The sequence below is a fragment of the Lindgomyces ingoldianus genome (genome assembly GCF_010093535.1).
Source record: "Lindgomyces ingoldianus strain ATCC 200398 unplaced genomic scaffold BDR25scaffold_55, whole genome shotgun sequence".
NCBI classification, from domain to species: domain Eukaryota; kingdom Fungi; phylum Ascomycota; class Dothideomycetes; order Pleosporales; family Lindgomycetaceae; genus Lindgomyces; species Lindgomyces ingoldianus.
This window is the reverse complement of record NW_022985216.1, coordinates 1-14,668: the sequence shown is the minus strand read 5'-3', so window position 1 is coordinate 14,668 and position 14,668 is coordinate 1. Positions and strand designations below refer to the sequence as shown.

At 34.6% G+C, this 14,668-nt stretch overlaps 3 protein-coding genes across 3 annotated transcripts; 1 reads left to right on the top strand and 2 right to left on the bottom strand.

Annotated features, from left to right (window-relative positions):
* Positions 1-4,163: 4,163 nt before the first annotated feature.
* BDR25DRAFT_362434 (uncharacterized protein) lies at positions 4,164-5,564 on the bottom strand (the record flags this gene model as incomplete). The annotated part of the gene is made up of 5 exons (XM_033696569.1): positions 4,164-4,198; positions 4,266-4,410; positions 5,177-5,209; positions 5,301-5,403; positions 5,473-5,564. 5 exons carry the CDS (start codon positions 5,562-5,564, stop codon positions 4,164-4,166), a joined length of 408 nt encoding a protein of 135 aa, XP_033540611.1.
* Positions 5,565-5,664: 100 nt separating this feature from the next.
* Positions 5,665-7,292, bottom strand: BDR25DRAFT_244807 (uncharacterized protein; the record flags this gene model as incomplete). Its single annotated transcript, XM_033685861.1, has 3 exons — positions 5,665-6,578; positions 6,628-7,015; positions 7,065-7,292. The coding sequence occupies 3 exons, from the start codon at positions 7,290-7,292 to the stop codon at positions 5,665-5,667; spliced, it is 1,530 nt and encodes a 509-aa protein (XP_033540610.1).
* Positions 7,293-14,016: 6,724 nt separating this feature from the next.
* Positions 14,017-14,509, top strand: BDR25DRAFT_307555 (uncharacterized protein). Its single transcript, XM_033690857.1, has one exon. It carries the CDS (start codon positions 14,242-14,244, stop codon positions 14,440-14,442), a length of 201 nt encoding a protein of 66 aa, XP_033540609.1. The 5' UTR covers positions 14,017-14,241; the 3' UTR covers positions 14,443-14,509.
* The last annotated feature ends 159 nt before the right edge of the window (positions 14,510-14,668 follow it).

The window sequence follows — 14,668 nt, the reverse complement described above, 5'->3', positions numbered from 1 at the left end:
GCTTACTGCATAAAAGCACAACTAGGTAGCTACATATTCTTATAGCCACAGCTCTACACAAGATTCCCTAAAGCTTGTACCTACTATATATAATTTAATTACTATATAATCTATACTAATTTCTACTTATATAAGATATCACAGCAGAGAACCTTAGGCCTAAGAAGGTTATATAATTCTAGATAGCATAAAGAAAAAAGAACAACTATATAAAATAACTATATAATATTCTAACTAATAAGGCTATAGTATTTATTAAGCTCTACTAACGCCTTATTATTTATAAGGCTTTATATATAAGCATCTTCTCTAATATTTTTAAAGGCTGCGCATATATATTCTACCTTTATAATATTAGTTCTAAGAAGACATAAAAGATTTAATATAACCAGCTTAGTAATTACTTTAATACTAACATAAATTATAACTAGTATTAGCTAAATTAGATTATAATAAGCTTTACATAAATTAAGTAAAAAAAACTTTATAAAAGCGTTATATAAAGCTTTTAAAGCTATAATTAATAAGCTTACTTTTATATAAAAAGCTTTTAGTCTATAATTCTAAAGCAAGATACTGCTTTACACTGCTAGTATATAAGTATGCTAACAACTTTAGCTTAAATAGGCTCTGTTTTTAATTAAGCTTGTATATAAGCCACTATATAGTAACCTCTATTTAGCACTTTAGGTTATAATTAATTAGTAGAATAACACATTTCTAAATAAACTAAAAAACATGTACTATACTAATAAAAGATATAACTTTTTTTATATAATTAGGTATTAGTAGTTATCTCTAATTCTAATAAGTTATTAGTAGTCTCTAAGTTTCTACCTTAGCGCATTTTTAACAACTTTTCTAAAGGCAATTCTAATTGCAGGGGATAGGAAGTTCTAAACCTAAAGGCTTTAGTTAACTAGAGGTTAATAGAATCTAGTCTATAGACTAAATAGTTTAATATAACAGTGTGTAAGTATTACAACCTAAACTAAATTAGACGCGTCTTAGGCTTAGATATAGTTAAATAAATAATGAGTGCAATATTATAATAAGGCTGTTACTAGCAAAAGCAAGTTTTCTAATATAATGTAACAGCACAGGCAAGACAATAGGTCTAAATGCAGTAGGAATCCACTTACAGGCATATAGAAGTGCGTGGGGACTTGGAACCTAGGAATGCTATTAACACCTATAGGCCTTGTACAAAAGGATATTAGAAAACTACTAAGCTAGCTACAGGGGCGAGGTGCGACTAAATACATAGAGGAATAGGGGTACAGTAGGGGGCAGGGCAGAGTCGGGGCCAGGTCGAGTCAGGGTCGGAGCTGATACGGGGACCCTTCGGATAGGTTCCGGGCGACCTGAGATAGAACAATTCATGAGAATCGTTACAGTAAACAGTGGGTAGTAGAGGTAGATTAGGGTACTAGCATAGGTGTAGGTTAGAGTGTGTGATAACAAGCACTGTCTCTACTACTGTATAGAGCTAGGGAAGCAAGGTAGAGTAGGTCGGCTCTATTTCAGCTAAACTAGGATAGGGAGTGAAGGAGGCGAAGGGTTTTCGCAAGAGAAAAGCTTGAGCAGCGCCAAGGCGCTAGCGCGCTCGTTTAACACTTAGCAAGATCATGTGACTAGCAGCGGAGCTTAACAAGCAGCACCGTCACAGAGTGTACTAAAATAGTATACTGCCTTAGATGTATTACTAGAAACTTTTTAAAATTAATTTATAATAAGTCTAGTATTAAAATGTTAGATGTAGTTAATAGTTTACTTTAAAATAGTAAAAGTGTTTCTTTTTTCTATATTATAAGCTATTAGGTAAGCTACTATTATTTTAAAAAAGCCTTTTTAAGTATGTTTAAAACTTAAGTTTAGTTCTTTTAAGCTAGGCAGTATTTTTTTTTATAAGTAGAAAAACTATTTTAACTTTAATATAAACTTTTTTATAGCAGCAATAATAAAGTAAGCTTTAAAGGTAAAAAAAACTTTTTTTTTACTTATTTTTAGTATTTAAAACACTTATTACACTTTTATCTTTTTATTACTAGTAATAAAGTAAGTTTATAAACGCTTAATTATGTTTTTTTATATTTCTAAACTAAAAGTTATTTAATTTAGCTTAGTATCTAGGCTCTAGTTATGCCTTTGCAATACTAGCAGTGTGTCTCTATACTAACGCTATGCGTGCACGCTTACTCTAATAGTAATCTAAATTAATGTTAAGTCTATTTATAATAAAGGCTTACTATTATTTAAATGTAAGTTTTTTACTATTTATAAAGTTTTTAATCTTAGGCGTGTGTTTAGTAAAGTAGCTTTAAAAATGCTTAAAAGTGCTTAAAAAGTCTTTTACTATTAAAGTAGTAAGAGTAATTTAAGGTAATATTAGAGGCGATTTAGTAGCTAGTAGAGGTTAATTAAGACTAATAGTTTTTAATTTAGTTAGCGGCTTAATTTATACTTTTAATTAAGCTACTTAGTTTTTAAAATGTATGTTACTATAGTTTAATTTTAAATTTAGTAAGTTTTTAGGTTTAGGTTCTATAAAAAAAGTTTAGCTATTAAGGTTAGTAGTTATTTAGCTTTAGTAGTAAGCATTTTACCTTAGCTATAGCTAAAGCATGTTGCTAATTTTATACTAAGGTTTAAAAGTAGTTAAAAGTTAAGCATTAGTAGTTATCTTTAATCTTAATAAGTTATTAGTAGTCTTTAGGTTTTTACTTTAGCGCACTTTTTATAACTTTTCTAAAAGTAATTTTAATTATAAGAGATAAAAAGTTTTAAACTTAAAAGCTTTTATTATTAAAAAGGTTTTAAAATTTTATTTATAATAACTAAATAATTTAATATAATAGTTTATAAACACTATAACTTAAACTAAATTAAACACTTTTTAAAGTTAAATATAGTTAAATAAATAATTAATATAATATTATTAATAAAGCTATTACTAGTAAAAGTAAGTTTTCTAATATAATGTAACAGCATAGGTAAGACAGTAGGTCTAAATGCAGTAAGAATCTACTTAGAGGCATATAGAAGTGCGTAGGGACTTAGAACCTAGGAATTTCTATTAAAACCTATAAGCTTTATACAAAGGATATTAGAAAACTACTAAGCTAGCTAAGAGAAGAGGTGCAACTAAATACTTAGGTAAATAGGGGTAACTGCAGGGGATAGAGTTAAGTTATAGTTAGGGTTAATACAGGGACCCTTTAGATAGGATCTAAGCAACCTAAGATAGAACAATTCGTGAGAATTGTTACACAAAGTAGGTAGGGTAGAGGCAACATGTTTCTAGTTATTACTCTGTCTTTTTCCTTTGTACAAAGGAAAAGGGGAATATCTACATGTTTGTGCACAGAGGTTCGCGCACAAGCATTATGTAACATAGTTACGTGATTCTTCTTGTGCGCAATAACTAGTATCTAGACTGTAACGCTGCTGCTGTGTACAGATAATAAGCTTTATTATCGGCTAAATATTTACTAACTATTCTTACACTTAAAGCTTTACTTTAAGCTTTAAATAACATGTTATAAATATACTAGACTAGTTTATGCTAATATAGCTTAGATTATGCTTATTAAGTAAAGAATTAGCTATATTAGCTATAGCTACTAGCTAAAAGAAGATTCTTACGCATATAGCTTAAGTATATACTTAATAATTACTTACTTTTTATAATTATCTAGATTTAATAAGTTAGCTATAGCATTAGCTTATAAAGGTTATCTAGTACATTAGTTATTTATTATTTTTTTAAAAAACTCTGTACATAGCTTTAGTATATTACTTTAAAAGTGTTATATTTTATTTAAAAGCTTAGAGTATAAGCTATATCTAACATTCTTTTAGCATATCTACGTTGTGTTGTTAGAAATGTATTAGTATAGAAAAAGTTAATTAGTAGATGTATTAATATTAAACTTAAAGCTGTTAAAATTTCATTAAAGTACACTATTTACTTATATAAACTACCTGCTTATAAAATAGATTACTAAGTTAAACTAACTTTAGTTTAGAATACTTTTTACAGGCTATAGCATCTTTATAAGTAAATATAACACTTATTTAAAGCTTTATTTTATTAAAGTTGAAGATACTATTCTTGTAACAGCACAGGCAAGACAATAGATCTGAATGCGGTAGGAATCCACTCAGAGGCATATGGGAGTGCGTGGGGACTTGGAACCTGGGAATGCCATTGACACCTATAGGCCTTGTACAAAAGCATATCAGAAAACTACTAAGCTGGCTACAGGGGCGAGGTGCGACTAAATACATGGAGGAATAGGGGTACAGCAGGGGCAGGGCAGAGTCGGGGCCAGGTCGAGTCAGGGTCGAGCCAGAGTCGAGCCAGAGTCGAGCCAGAGTCGAGCCAGAGTCGGAGCCGATACGGGGACCCTTCGGATAGGTTCCGGGCGACCCGAGATGGAACGATTGATGAGAATCGTTACAATTCTTATAGATCTTATACTAGGTAATAGCGCTGTATATAAGCGTAAACTATTTTTCTACAACTATTAGATTCTAACACTAAGCTTTTTTATAGTTATACTTATAAAAAAGTTTTTTAAGCTTTATAGTCTTATTTACTCTAATATAGCTTAAATTACAAGAGCTTTATAGTTTATTTACTATATTTTTTATACATTTAAGTGAAGTAGATGCTTTATAATAACTAATTTTTATAAATTAGCTATATAGTTATGTTATAAACGTCTACTATAACATCTCTAAGCAAGTGTAGTCTTAGAGACTTTAAAAACTGCTATAGTAGCTTAAATGCTTAAATTTAGCTTTTTTAAGTTACTTTAAAAGCTAAAAGTATTTCACTTTTCTTATTAGTGTGTTAAAAGTTAATTAGTAGATGTATTATTAATTGTAAGGCCGCTAGTTGTACAAAGAGTGATATTACACTGTGAGGCTAGAAGCGGCCTATACTAGAGTCTCTATGCGCGACAGGTCAGCTGTTGTTTGATTATTCGCACGATTTTAGTTGTATTAGCTAAGTGGTACAGAGCTCTGTCTAGGCTGTCTTTATATTTATTGTCGCGTACAGCTATCCGTCTATATATATCCTTCTGCTGTGCTAGCTAGAAGGTTGCCCTTTTAGCAAACGCAACAGTTATGAGCCCAGTTTGCAGCGTAGTGTAGATGGTTAGCGCACGAAAATTTTTGCATCCCTGCTCTCCCTACTCCACTAATAGGATCGCATTATCCCGGAGCACTGCGTGTTTAATTCCTACGCTTAGCAAAGAGCATTTAGGCAGTGCGCCTATTACAGAGGCTACCTTGCATTTAGATCTGTCTCTAAGTTCTGTTGCTTGGGCTAAAGAGGAAGGGTGTGTTGAGGTTGTTTCACCATGTTTCACCTCTCTTGTTCTACGGTTTGAGCTGGGGGGTGTGTCGCGTACAGCTATCCGTCTATATATATCCTTCTGCTGTGCTAGCTGGAAGGCTGACCTTTTGGCAAACGCAACATTTATTAAAGTACAAGCTGCTAAAATTTCAATATCGTAGACTATTTGCTTGTATAGACTGCTTGCTTGTGACATACGTTAGTATATTATAACTAGTATTATTACAGAGGCCATTTACAACGCATCTTGCTAACAAACTAGTTCCGCCGCTATACTGTCGCATACACGTGAAGTTTCAAGTCCCAAATGGCCACATCTTCTGCCAAACATCTCTCTCCTGCTCAGTGCTTGCAAATTTCTTAATAACCTTGTCCTTCATCTGAGCTAATGTGTTTAGCGTCTCCTTGTATTGGTCTGACCTCACTATTCCCTGCTCAGGAAATAATCCACCAATATTCTCCCAAATTGAACGCATCGCTTCCATACCGCGTACTACACCTTCAACCTCAGCCTCGATTTCCTCCCGTTCCTTCAATGAAAAAGAGAATGGATAAGTTGAGCCTTTAGCTCCGGGAAGAGCGACCCATGTTGCCTCTAACTCAGCCACTTGCAATAGGTAGGATGCCTCCCCATCGATGAGGAGGTTACGTGCTAAGAGCAGAAGCAGGTAGCTCGTGGTTTGTTGGAACTCAAGGGCAGCGTAAAGTTGTGGGTTTTTATAGTGAATCAGAGTGTTGTAGAGAGAGCACAGTGATTGCTGTAAATATAAAGTCTCTGCTTGTTTCTTTGCGGTTGCTTCAAGCTTTTCTATGTCTTTTGGTAGCTGCGGCCGCTCTAAATTAGAGACCGGCGGGCCATCATAGTCGAGTATATGAGGTTGGCGGGCATGAAAGTAGAGAGGAGATAATTCGGTAGACTGCCAATCTATAAGGCCCACAACTTCAGTAGGTTCCGAAGGATTTACGAAGATGTTAGCAACGTGTAGGTCGCCATGCCAGAGATGCGCCGATGAAATGGTTCGATCCACAGGGAGAAGGAACCTGATTAACTTGAGATAGCAGTGCAATGCCTTAAGCTTTCTTCCTCTCGTCGGTTCGTAGGTTCCCGGACCACAGAGGGTTATTGGAGACTTGGGTAGGTGAGGAAGCTGGCTAACACATGCTATTTCTCGATGCCCAATTGCATTGTGATATTCCTCTAAAGAGTTCCCTTGTCCTTATTAGTTAAATGAGCCTCGTTTTAAAGATTGATATCTTACATGGTCCTCTGTCAAATTTAATAGTTGCCCTTCTGTTGTCAATTGATTCGCGTCCTGTAGATGGGCCAACCGCGAATTTTTCATCTACGATATCAACCCCATTTGCATCGACGTATAGCGGCTTATGTTCGGTTGATTTGTCTAGATCCTTTGCGTAATATAAACCTCCAAACTTCTTGAAGGAAACCGAGGTCCAAGCTTTCTGGAAACCAGCAATGGCCTTTACAACAGTAAGTTTGTCTTTTATACTCATACCTGGCCAAACGCGCTCGAGCTCGATTCCTTGAACCTTCTCCATGATAATATATTCTGCACCAACGGGATTCTCCTGGGCCATAGAATTCCAAGCCAAGACCCTGGGAACAGGAGTGCCAAGGGCATTCCGGGCCTGCAGCACGTTAGTACCTGAACATAACGACTCCTGAGACGAAGCGTACGAAATCCATTGTCGCAACTTCACTTGCAGTGGTAAAATGTGGTATGCCTGCATTTGGATTTGGAACTTTGGCCACAACGTGAGAGCCATTATCCATGGTTAGAAGCATACTTTTGTTGTACATGCCATCGGGATACTTTTCAATTCTAACGCATGATTTCGCTCCGATAGCTTCGGCAGCACAACGAACTAGTTCGTTGACATTGAAGCGGACTTGGCGCTGTGACATCTCATATCCTTCATCACATATGAAGCGACCTCGAGTGTAGTTGAAGAGATCATCGCTATAGTTCAGGCCTGATTGAATAAGTGACACGACCAACGCTTTCGGTACGAGATAACATACTAGGGAGCAACGCTTGTGAGACTGGTCGTGGAGAGTAGGGGCCTTGGGTTGCCATGGTTCTCTTGCTTAACACGTTCCAATTCTGGCCGTGTCTGATTAACACTGTCGTTTTCGGCATGATTATCGAACATTTTTCTCAATGCTGGTGGATATAACTAATAGGGCGCGTGTTATAAATTGGGTCGCGAAAATTTTAGCGTTGCCAAGAACTTGTCAGTCTATTATGTGCAAAAATTCGGAAAGTTGGCGTCCTGTTACGAATGACGACTCGAGCAGAACCCCAGACGTCGCAGAGCCCTCTAATAGGATGACTCTAGAGATAAGCGAGTCTACTTAGGACGATGAAGACCTAGGCGACAAAGCCTATTACAACACGGATTTATTAGCAGGGCTTGCTCTGCTTATTATATTCAGGTTTGCAGAACGAAAAGTTAAGCAGAATCTCCTCTTTCAGACGCGCTAGTTAGTTATAATTTCTTTTGATAAACCCTAGTAACGCTATTTCTCTATTACCTTATGCATTTCTTACATTCTTTTAAAAAAATGTATACCTAATATAAGTACACTTTTATGTTAATTTGCACGCAGTTTGCTTTAGCATGCGTTGTGTAAAACATGTTTAAATTATAGTTAGTTGCGTCTGTTCCACCTCTCTAGCCACATCGGTGTGTCGGGGATTGGCATCAGCCACATTGGTGTGTCGGGGATTTGCATCAGCCATATTGGTGTGTTGGGGATTGGCATCAGCCACATCGGTGTATCGGGGATTGGCATCAGTTACATTAGTATGTTAGGGATTAGCAGTTGCTCACACACCTAAGTTGCTTACTTTTGCTAAGACCACACCACAACAAACTCTATTATAGCCTGTAACAACCCGCTCTAGCACTATATAGTACAGTACAGCCTAGAACATTATTTAGATACTACTTCTACTTCTTGCTTACACGTTTACGCGTTATGCTAAGTCTAATTGCACTGTCTGCAGCGCCTTTAGGATAGCTCACCTACTGTAATAAAGTAGGCGCCCTGCCTGCCAAGCCGATACTATACAACTTTCCCTACTATACTGAAAGTGTGAAGCTATGTGAGGCACTAGAGGCATGAGGAGCTGGATTGAATGTATTGCTAGAGGAGTCCTTTGTAGGAGTCTATATATATGCGAAATAAGTGGGTAAGTCTTGGCAACAGACCATGCTAAGATGCATACGACTATGGTGCTGACGCATCCGACCATCGTGTGACAACACATCTGACTATTGTGTGACTATAGTGACGACGCATCTGAGTGTCACCACTGTAAACATATACTCTTCACTATTTCTATAAATTCTATTACATTAATATAATGTAACTTCTCTACACTAATGCTTACTAGATTAGTTACATCTAGTGCTAGTATATAATTACTAGATATAACATTACTAATAGTAAAGTCTATAACTTTTAACGTTAACAACTTAATACTACTAGTAATAATATTAGAGCTTATAATAGGCTAGAGAAGCCTTTAGTTAATCTAACTAGTTAAGTGCTTACAGCGCTTGTAACTTAGTAAATAAATAGTAATGTTACAATCCTTGCTTTATAGAAGCACACAGGTTAATATTACTTCCTATAGGAGTAAAGAACGGAGGGTAGGGGCCGACGGTAGGGTGTACAGTCCTACGTAATGGCTACTGGGCTTGTGGAGTATAGTAGGGTGATGTTACAGCCAACAGTCAGACCGTAATAACCTCACTAGCTGTCCCACACAGCCCGAACGATGTCGGATGGAAGGCGCTTAGCCCCGCGCTAAACGAGTCACGTGACAGGACAGATAAGGAATGGCTTTGGCTTTTAGACAAAAGCCTTGCGGAGTGCACTGTCTAATAGAGACTGAAGCATTGCAGGCAATGCAGGCATTGCAGGTGGTTGCAGGCAATGCATGCAACACCTGCAACACATGCAAACGCATGCAGACCCCATGTATATAGTCCTAATTATAACTATAGTTAGAAGGTTGTAATTACTATTAAGTCTATTCCTGCACTCTTTATTTAATAGACTAAGAAGCTGTAACACTTTTATAAAGAAGTCACTGCTGCCTTGTATATCTTGCACTATATATACCTCTACTTCTATCCCTACAGATCAGGTTTACTAGCTCCCTATACAGCCGCTGGGTTAAACCACAAGCCTGCCTACTCTTTATCTGCTATATCCTGCACTCTGCTTAACAGACTGTACACCTAATCTAGCTAAGTCCTCCCCTCCTGCTAACATACTAATATAGGCTAACATACTCTAAAGATACTATTTTATTAAAGTAAAGATTGTAACAGTAATCACCACTACCTACAAAGTATGGCAACTACCACCTTAGACATCGGCATGACAGGTGCTTTAGCCGCTGGCACAGGCTAGAACCCTACAGCAACTAAGGAAGCATAGAATTAGCAAATACTTTACCTCTAAAACAAGCTTAAACAGCTTAAACAGCACCTCTAGCTTTAAGCATAGTAAGAACCTTTAAACATCTATTAGATCTAAGCTTTATAGCTAAAAGTAGCTAACCTTAGAAATATTACTTAGAAAAAAACTAGTATTAAGTTAAAAAAGACCCTACGCCTAGCCCCCCCTAAAGCATTTAATAGTTCTGCTAAGAACCTAAAACCCTTCTTTACTAGATGCCACTTCTACATGTAATATAATAAAGGTGCCTTTAGAACAGACAAAAAAATAATTTTATAGATAAGCCTACACTTAAAAGAATTACCTGCTATTTAGTTTTAACCTTACACTAACAATTAGATAGACTATAAAGTAAATAGCAAACTTTTATTACTAAAAACATAGAAAGTCTTTAGCAGTATTAACTTATTTAAAGTAGCCCTAACTATAATTTATAGGCTAGTTAATAAAGAAAAATAAGTAGTTAACAGAATAAACACTCTCTAACAGAGCAACAGCTTTGTCTAACAATATGTGGCCTGCTTTAGGGAACTGCTAGCTATCTGCAGATAGATAGATAAGAAAGCTATAAAATAAATATTCTATAAAGAGCTCTTAAACACTATTAAGAATAAATTTATTTATACTAGAAAGCCTAAAAGCTTTAAGGATTATGTTAAGAAAGCGCTTATCTATAACAAAAGACATACTAAGCGCTGTAGTAAAAAAGAAAAAGGCTAGACAACTAAAAAACCTAATTAGTTCTAAAAAAAAAAAACCCTACAAGCTAACACTAAACCTATAGACCTTAGTTATGCTAAACATACACATAGCTTCTCTAAGAAAAAGAGCAATACCTCTAAAAGTGTAAAGCCACCTCTAAATAAGAAATAAAAAAATAGCTTAAAAAAAAGGCATACCTTAACTATAAAAAAGTAGGTTACTTTTGTTAGAAATACCTAAACTCTAAACAACTAGAGAATAAAGATAACAAATTAACTATAAAAGTAATGCATATAGATTAAGGCCTAACAGGACAGGAGATCTTAGACTAGCTAGACAAACGCCTCTGCTAGCAATACAGAGACAATTATAAATCTAAAAAATGCCTAATAAAATACTAGGAAGTTAAAGTATAAGACACTAACAAAGTCTTTAGGGCACTAGAACAAGCTGCTACTTATAAAGGATAGTAAGGCTATACTTAAGCTACAACATACATTATAAATGTTAAAAAAAGGAAAGAAAAGTTTTCTTTAAAACAACTAATAACAGAAATCTCTACTTAAGAGCTAAAATATTAATTTACTTATAGAGACTACTAGAAATACAGTAACACACACTATTTAAAAGACTGCAAAAAATTAATGTACAAAGTACACATTAACAACAACATTAAAACATACAGTATACTAAAAGAAATTGCTAAAACTTACTACACAGTTATAAATAAAGAAAAATAATAGAAAATATTTAAGAAAATCCTTAATAAAGAAGAAGGCTCTAACTAGTAGTACACACTACTAATAACACCTAAACTATATTAAGAACAAGCTAACACGCCTCCCTCTGTGTTAGCTATTACCTGTAAAGACCTAGAAACCTAACAAGACAAAGGATATTACATTCTCTATAAAAGTAGGCAACATAATAAATTCTAATGTACTTATTAGAATTACTTATTACAAATTATTAAAACTAAAGAATACCTAAGATAGACATAAGTTTAGCTAATACTAGTACAAAGCAACCTTAGGAAATGTCTTTATACCTAGTACCTATGCAGTAACAAGTATTGCACTAAACACTAGCTAACTAAACACAGGGCTAGCTAGTGGCCACATAGGACGCAGGAAAGCGCACTAGAGACTAACACACTAACAGGTATAACGTCTACCTGTAAAATACTACACTGTCTCTATTACAGGAACAGCATAGTCTATAAACAAGAACTATAGACAGAGTGCAACAATAAAGCAACATGCACGTTTTATTACTTTTAATAGAAGGCACATTAGTAAAACAACTAGATGCTATACCACTATAAAATAGAAAATGCCTAATGCACTATAACAAAGTGCATAATACTAGGACATTAAAAACAGGAAGACAGGAAATAGCATCTAGTAGCGTACTACTCTACTAAATTCTTAGGACCTAAGGTAGGCTATAGCATACCTAATACAAAATTAAAAGTAATACTAAACATAGTACAAGTATAGGTAACTAAATTATATAAGATAGCTAAACTCTTTAACATTATAATAGATTATGTAAATCTAGTTATGTTCTTAACTGTAAAAAAAACTCTTACTAATGCATGTAAGATAGGTAATAGAGCTTGCCTAGTTTAACTGCATTATTAAGCATGTCCTAGAAGCACAAAACTAGCAGGCTAACACTCTTAGCTATAGACTAGATTACTTTAATAAAAAAAATAAAAAAACTAAGAAATTTACCCTCTTTAAAAAGATAGAAAAAGAATAAGTATATAATAAACCTAAACTTATTAAGAAACTCTGCGCGCTTACTATAAGTAAATAAAGAAAAAAAACCTAATTTAAGAATATTATAACTCTTTAATGTTTAGACACTCTAGAATAAGTACTTTATAAACAAGACTATAAGCTGCTATACTTTAACGCATACCTAAAATAAAGCAATTATGTATAAAGATACTTAGAAAGTGTAACACTTATAATAAGAACAATCTCTAAAGACATAAGATGTATAGATACTTTCAACTAATTAAAGCTTTAAAGCAGCTATAAATAATAATTACAATAGACTTTATTACAGAACTTCCCCTGTCTAAAGAACTAGGAATAGAAAGAATGTGTAATATAATAACAGTAGCTCTTAATAAAACTATAAAGTATCTATATATATAGCTATTAGAAAAAACTATTATAGCTAAAAAATTTATCTATAAACTTAAACAGAATATAGTGTTAGTACATAGATGCCTTAGGACTATTATCTTTAATAAAAATAAGCTGTTTACTAGCAACTTTTAAAAGGTAGCTATAAAACACCTTAGCATAACACATAAGTTATTTACTGTATATTACTTATAAATAGACAGACAAACTAAATAGGTAAACGCTAAAGTAGAAAAGTACCTAAGAAAATACATCTTCTATAGTTAAGATAACTAGGCAGAATAGCTTCTAATAGGACAGCTAGCTATTAACACAGTAGAGTCTACTGTAATAAAGAAAACGCTATATAAAGCTAATTTTAGTTACAACCTCTATTTTACGCTACACAGAAATTAGCCTATAAATCTACTTAAATTAGTTAATTAGTTATTAAGTCTACTAAACATATATAAGAAGTTAGCAGTTAAAGCTAAATTTAGTTAAAAGATAATAAAACAATATGTAAACAAGTTATAACAACCTAGACTAGAAATTTAACTAGAAGACTATATGTATCTTAAAACTAAGAATTTTAAGATACTCTAGCCCTCTAGAAAGCTAATAGAAAAAAGGATAGAACTCTATAAAGTCTTATAGACTTAACAAGATAACTATAAGCTAAAGCTTTTTTTACATATAAAAATACACCTATAGTTTTATGTTTCTAAACTAAAAAAAAGCACTTAAAAAAATCTCTTTATTTACATAAAAATAAAAAGAAATAAAGACTAAATATAAAGTTAAATAAATTATTAGTAATTAAAGAAATAAGAAAAAGTTTTTAGTAAAATAAAAAAATAGCTTACTAGCAAAAATACATAGAAACTAGCTAAGAATTTGCAGAATGCGCAGCTGTTAGTGTAAAAGTACCTCTAAGCTTATTTAAAAAAAACTAGCTAGGTAATAAGGCACCTATCTTAAAAGAAGCAGCTAAGTTATTACTAGATAGCAGCAGCCTTTAGAGACAAGACTTTGCTAAAAAAGGTTAAGAAAGTAAATAGCCTTTTACCTTAGCCTTAAGAGCCTCTATCTTATTTAAGGAAGAGAGGTCCCCCTTTAAATACTTTACACGCTAAGCTTCTAACAGATCTAGTAATTTTTAAATATAATCCTGTTTAGAACGCTCTCTATTCTTTACCTTTACTATTTTCTTTAGTAAACAGATTTACTTTTAAAGCTATGTAAACTATTTATTAGAAAGCTTTTAGTCTTAGACTCTTAAGGCCTATCTCCCTGCGACTGCTGCGGGTCAGGCCTATCCGATATATGGCCACGGATCACTGGCTTTCCGTAACCCTAACTTCCTTATTCTGTTTAGCGCGTCGTCTAAGCGAGCAGCGAACGACTGGAATCCGTCAAACAGAACCCCTGGAATCCGTCCCCCATCCTGTGCCTAGATCCTATTATAATAGTAGGCAAACTTTTAGGCTTTAACCTAAACTTGCCCCCGCCAGTGTTTTTTTTGCAAAAATGTACAGATGTGGTGGTGTTTTGCCGCAACCCTAACTGCGCGGTGGATTTTGATTTTCCTGCGCGCGCAGGCATCGCGCGCGCATTGCCGCACCAGCTACCAGCGCCCCGCCCGCAGACCACCACCTAACCCAGCGACCACAACAACAACCGTGACTGACAACACAGCTCTCTACTTCCTTGCTGTGCTCATGGCATTAATTCTCTAGCGCAGCGACAGCGCTGTTAATTTTATTATTCCTTTTGCTAGGAAACGCGCATAGGGTCTGCAGTTTGCGCCCTAGCGACAAGCCTGCGCCCGCAGACCACGACAATAAAACCACGACAACTACAACAATCACCAACACAATAGGTTTTTCCACCTTCTAGCTGTGCCTAGGACATTAATACCTTAGCCTAGCGACTGCGCAGTAGATTTTGATTTTCCTTTGCAGC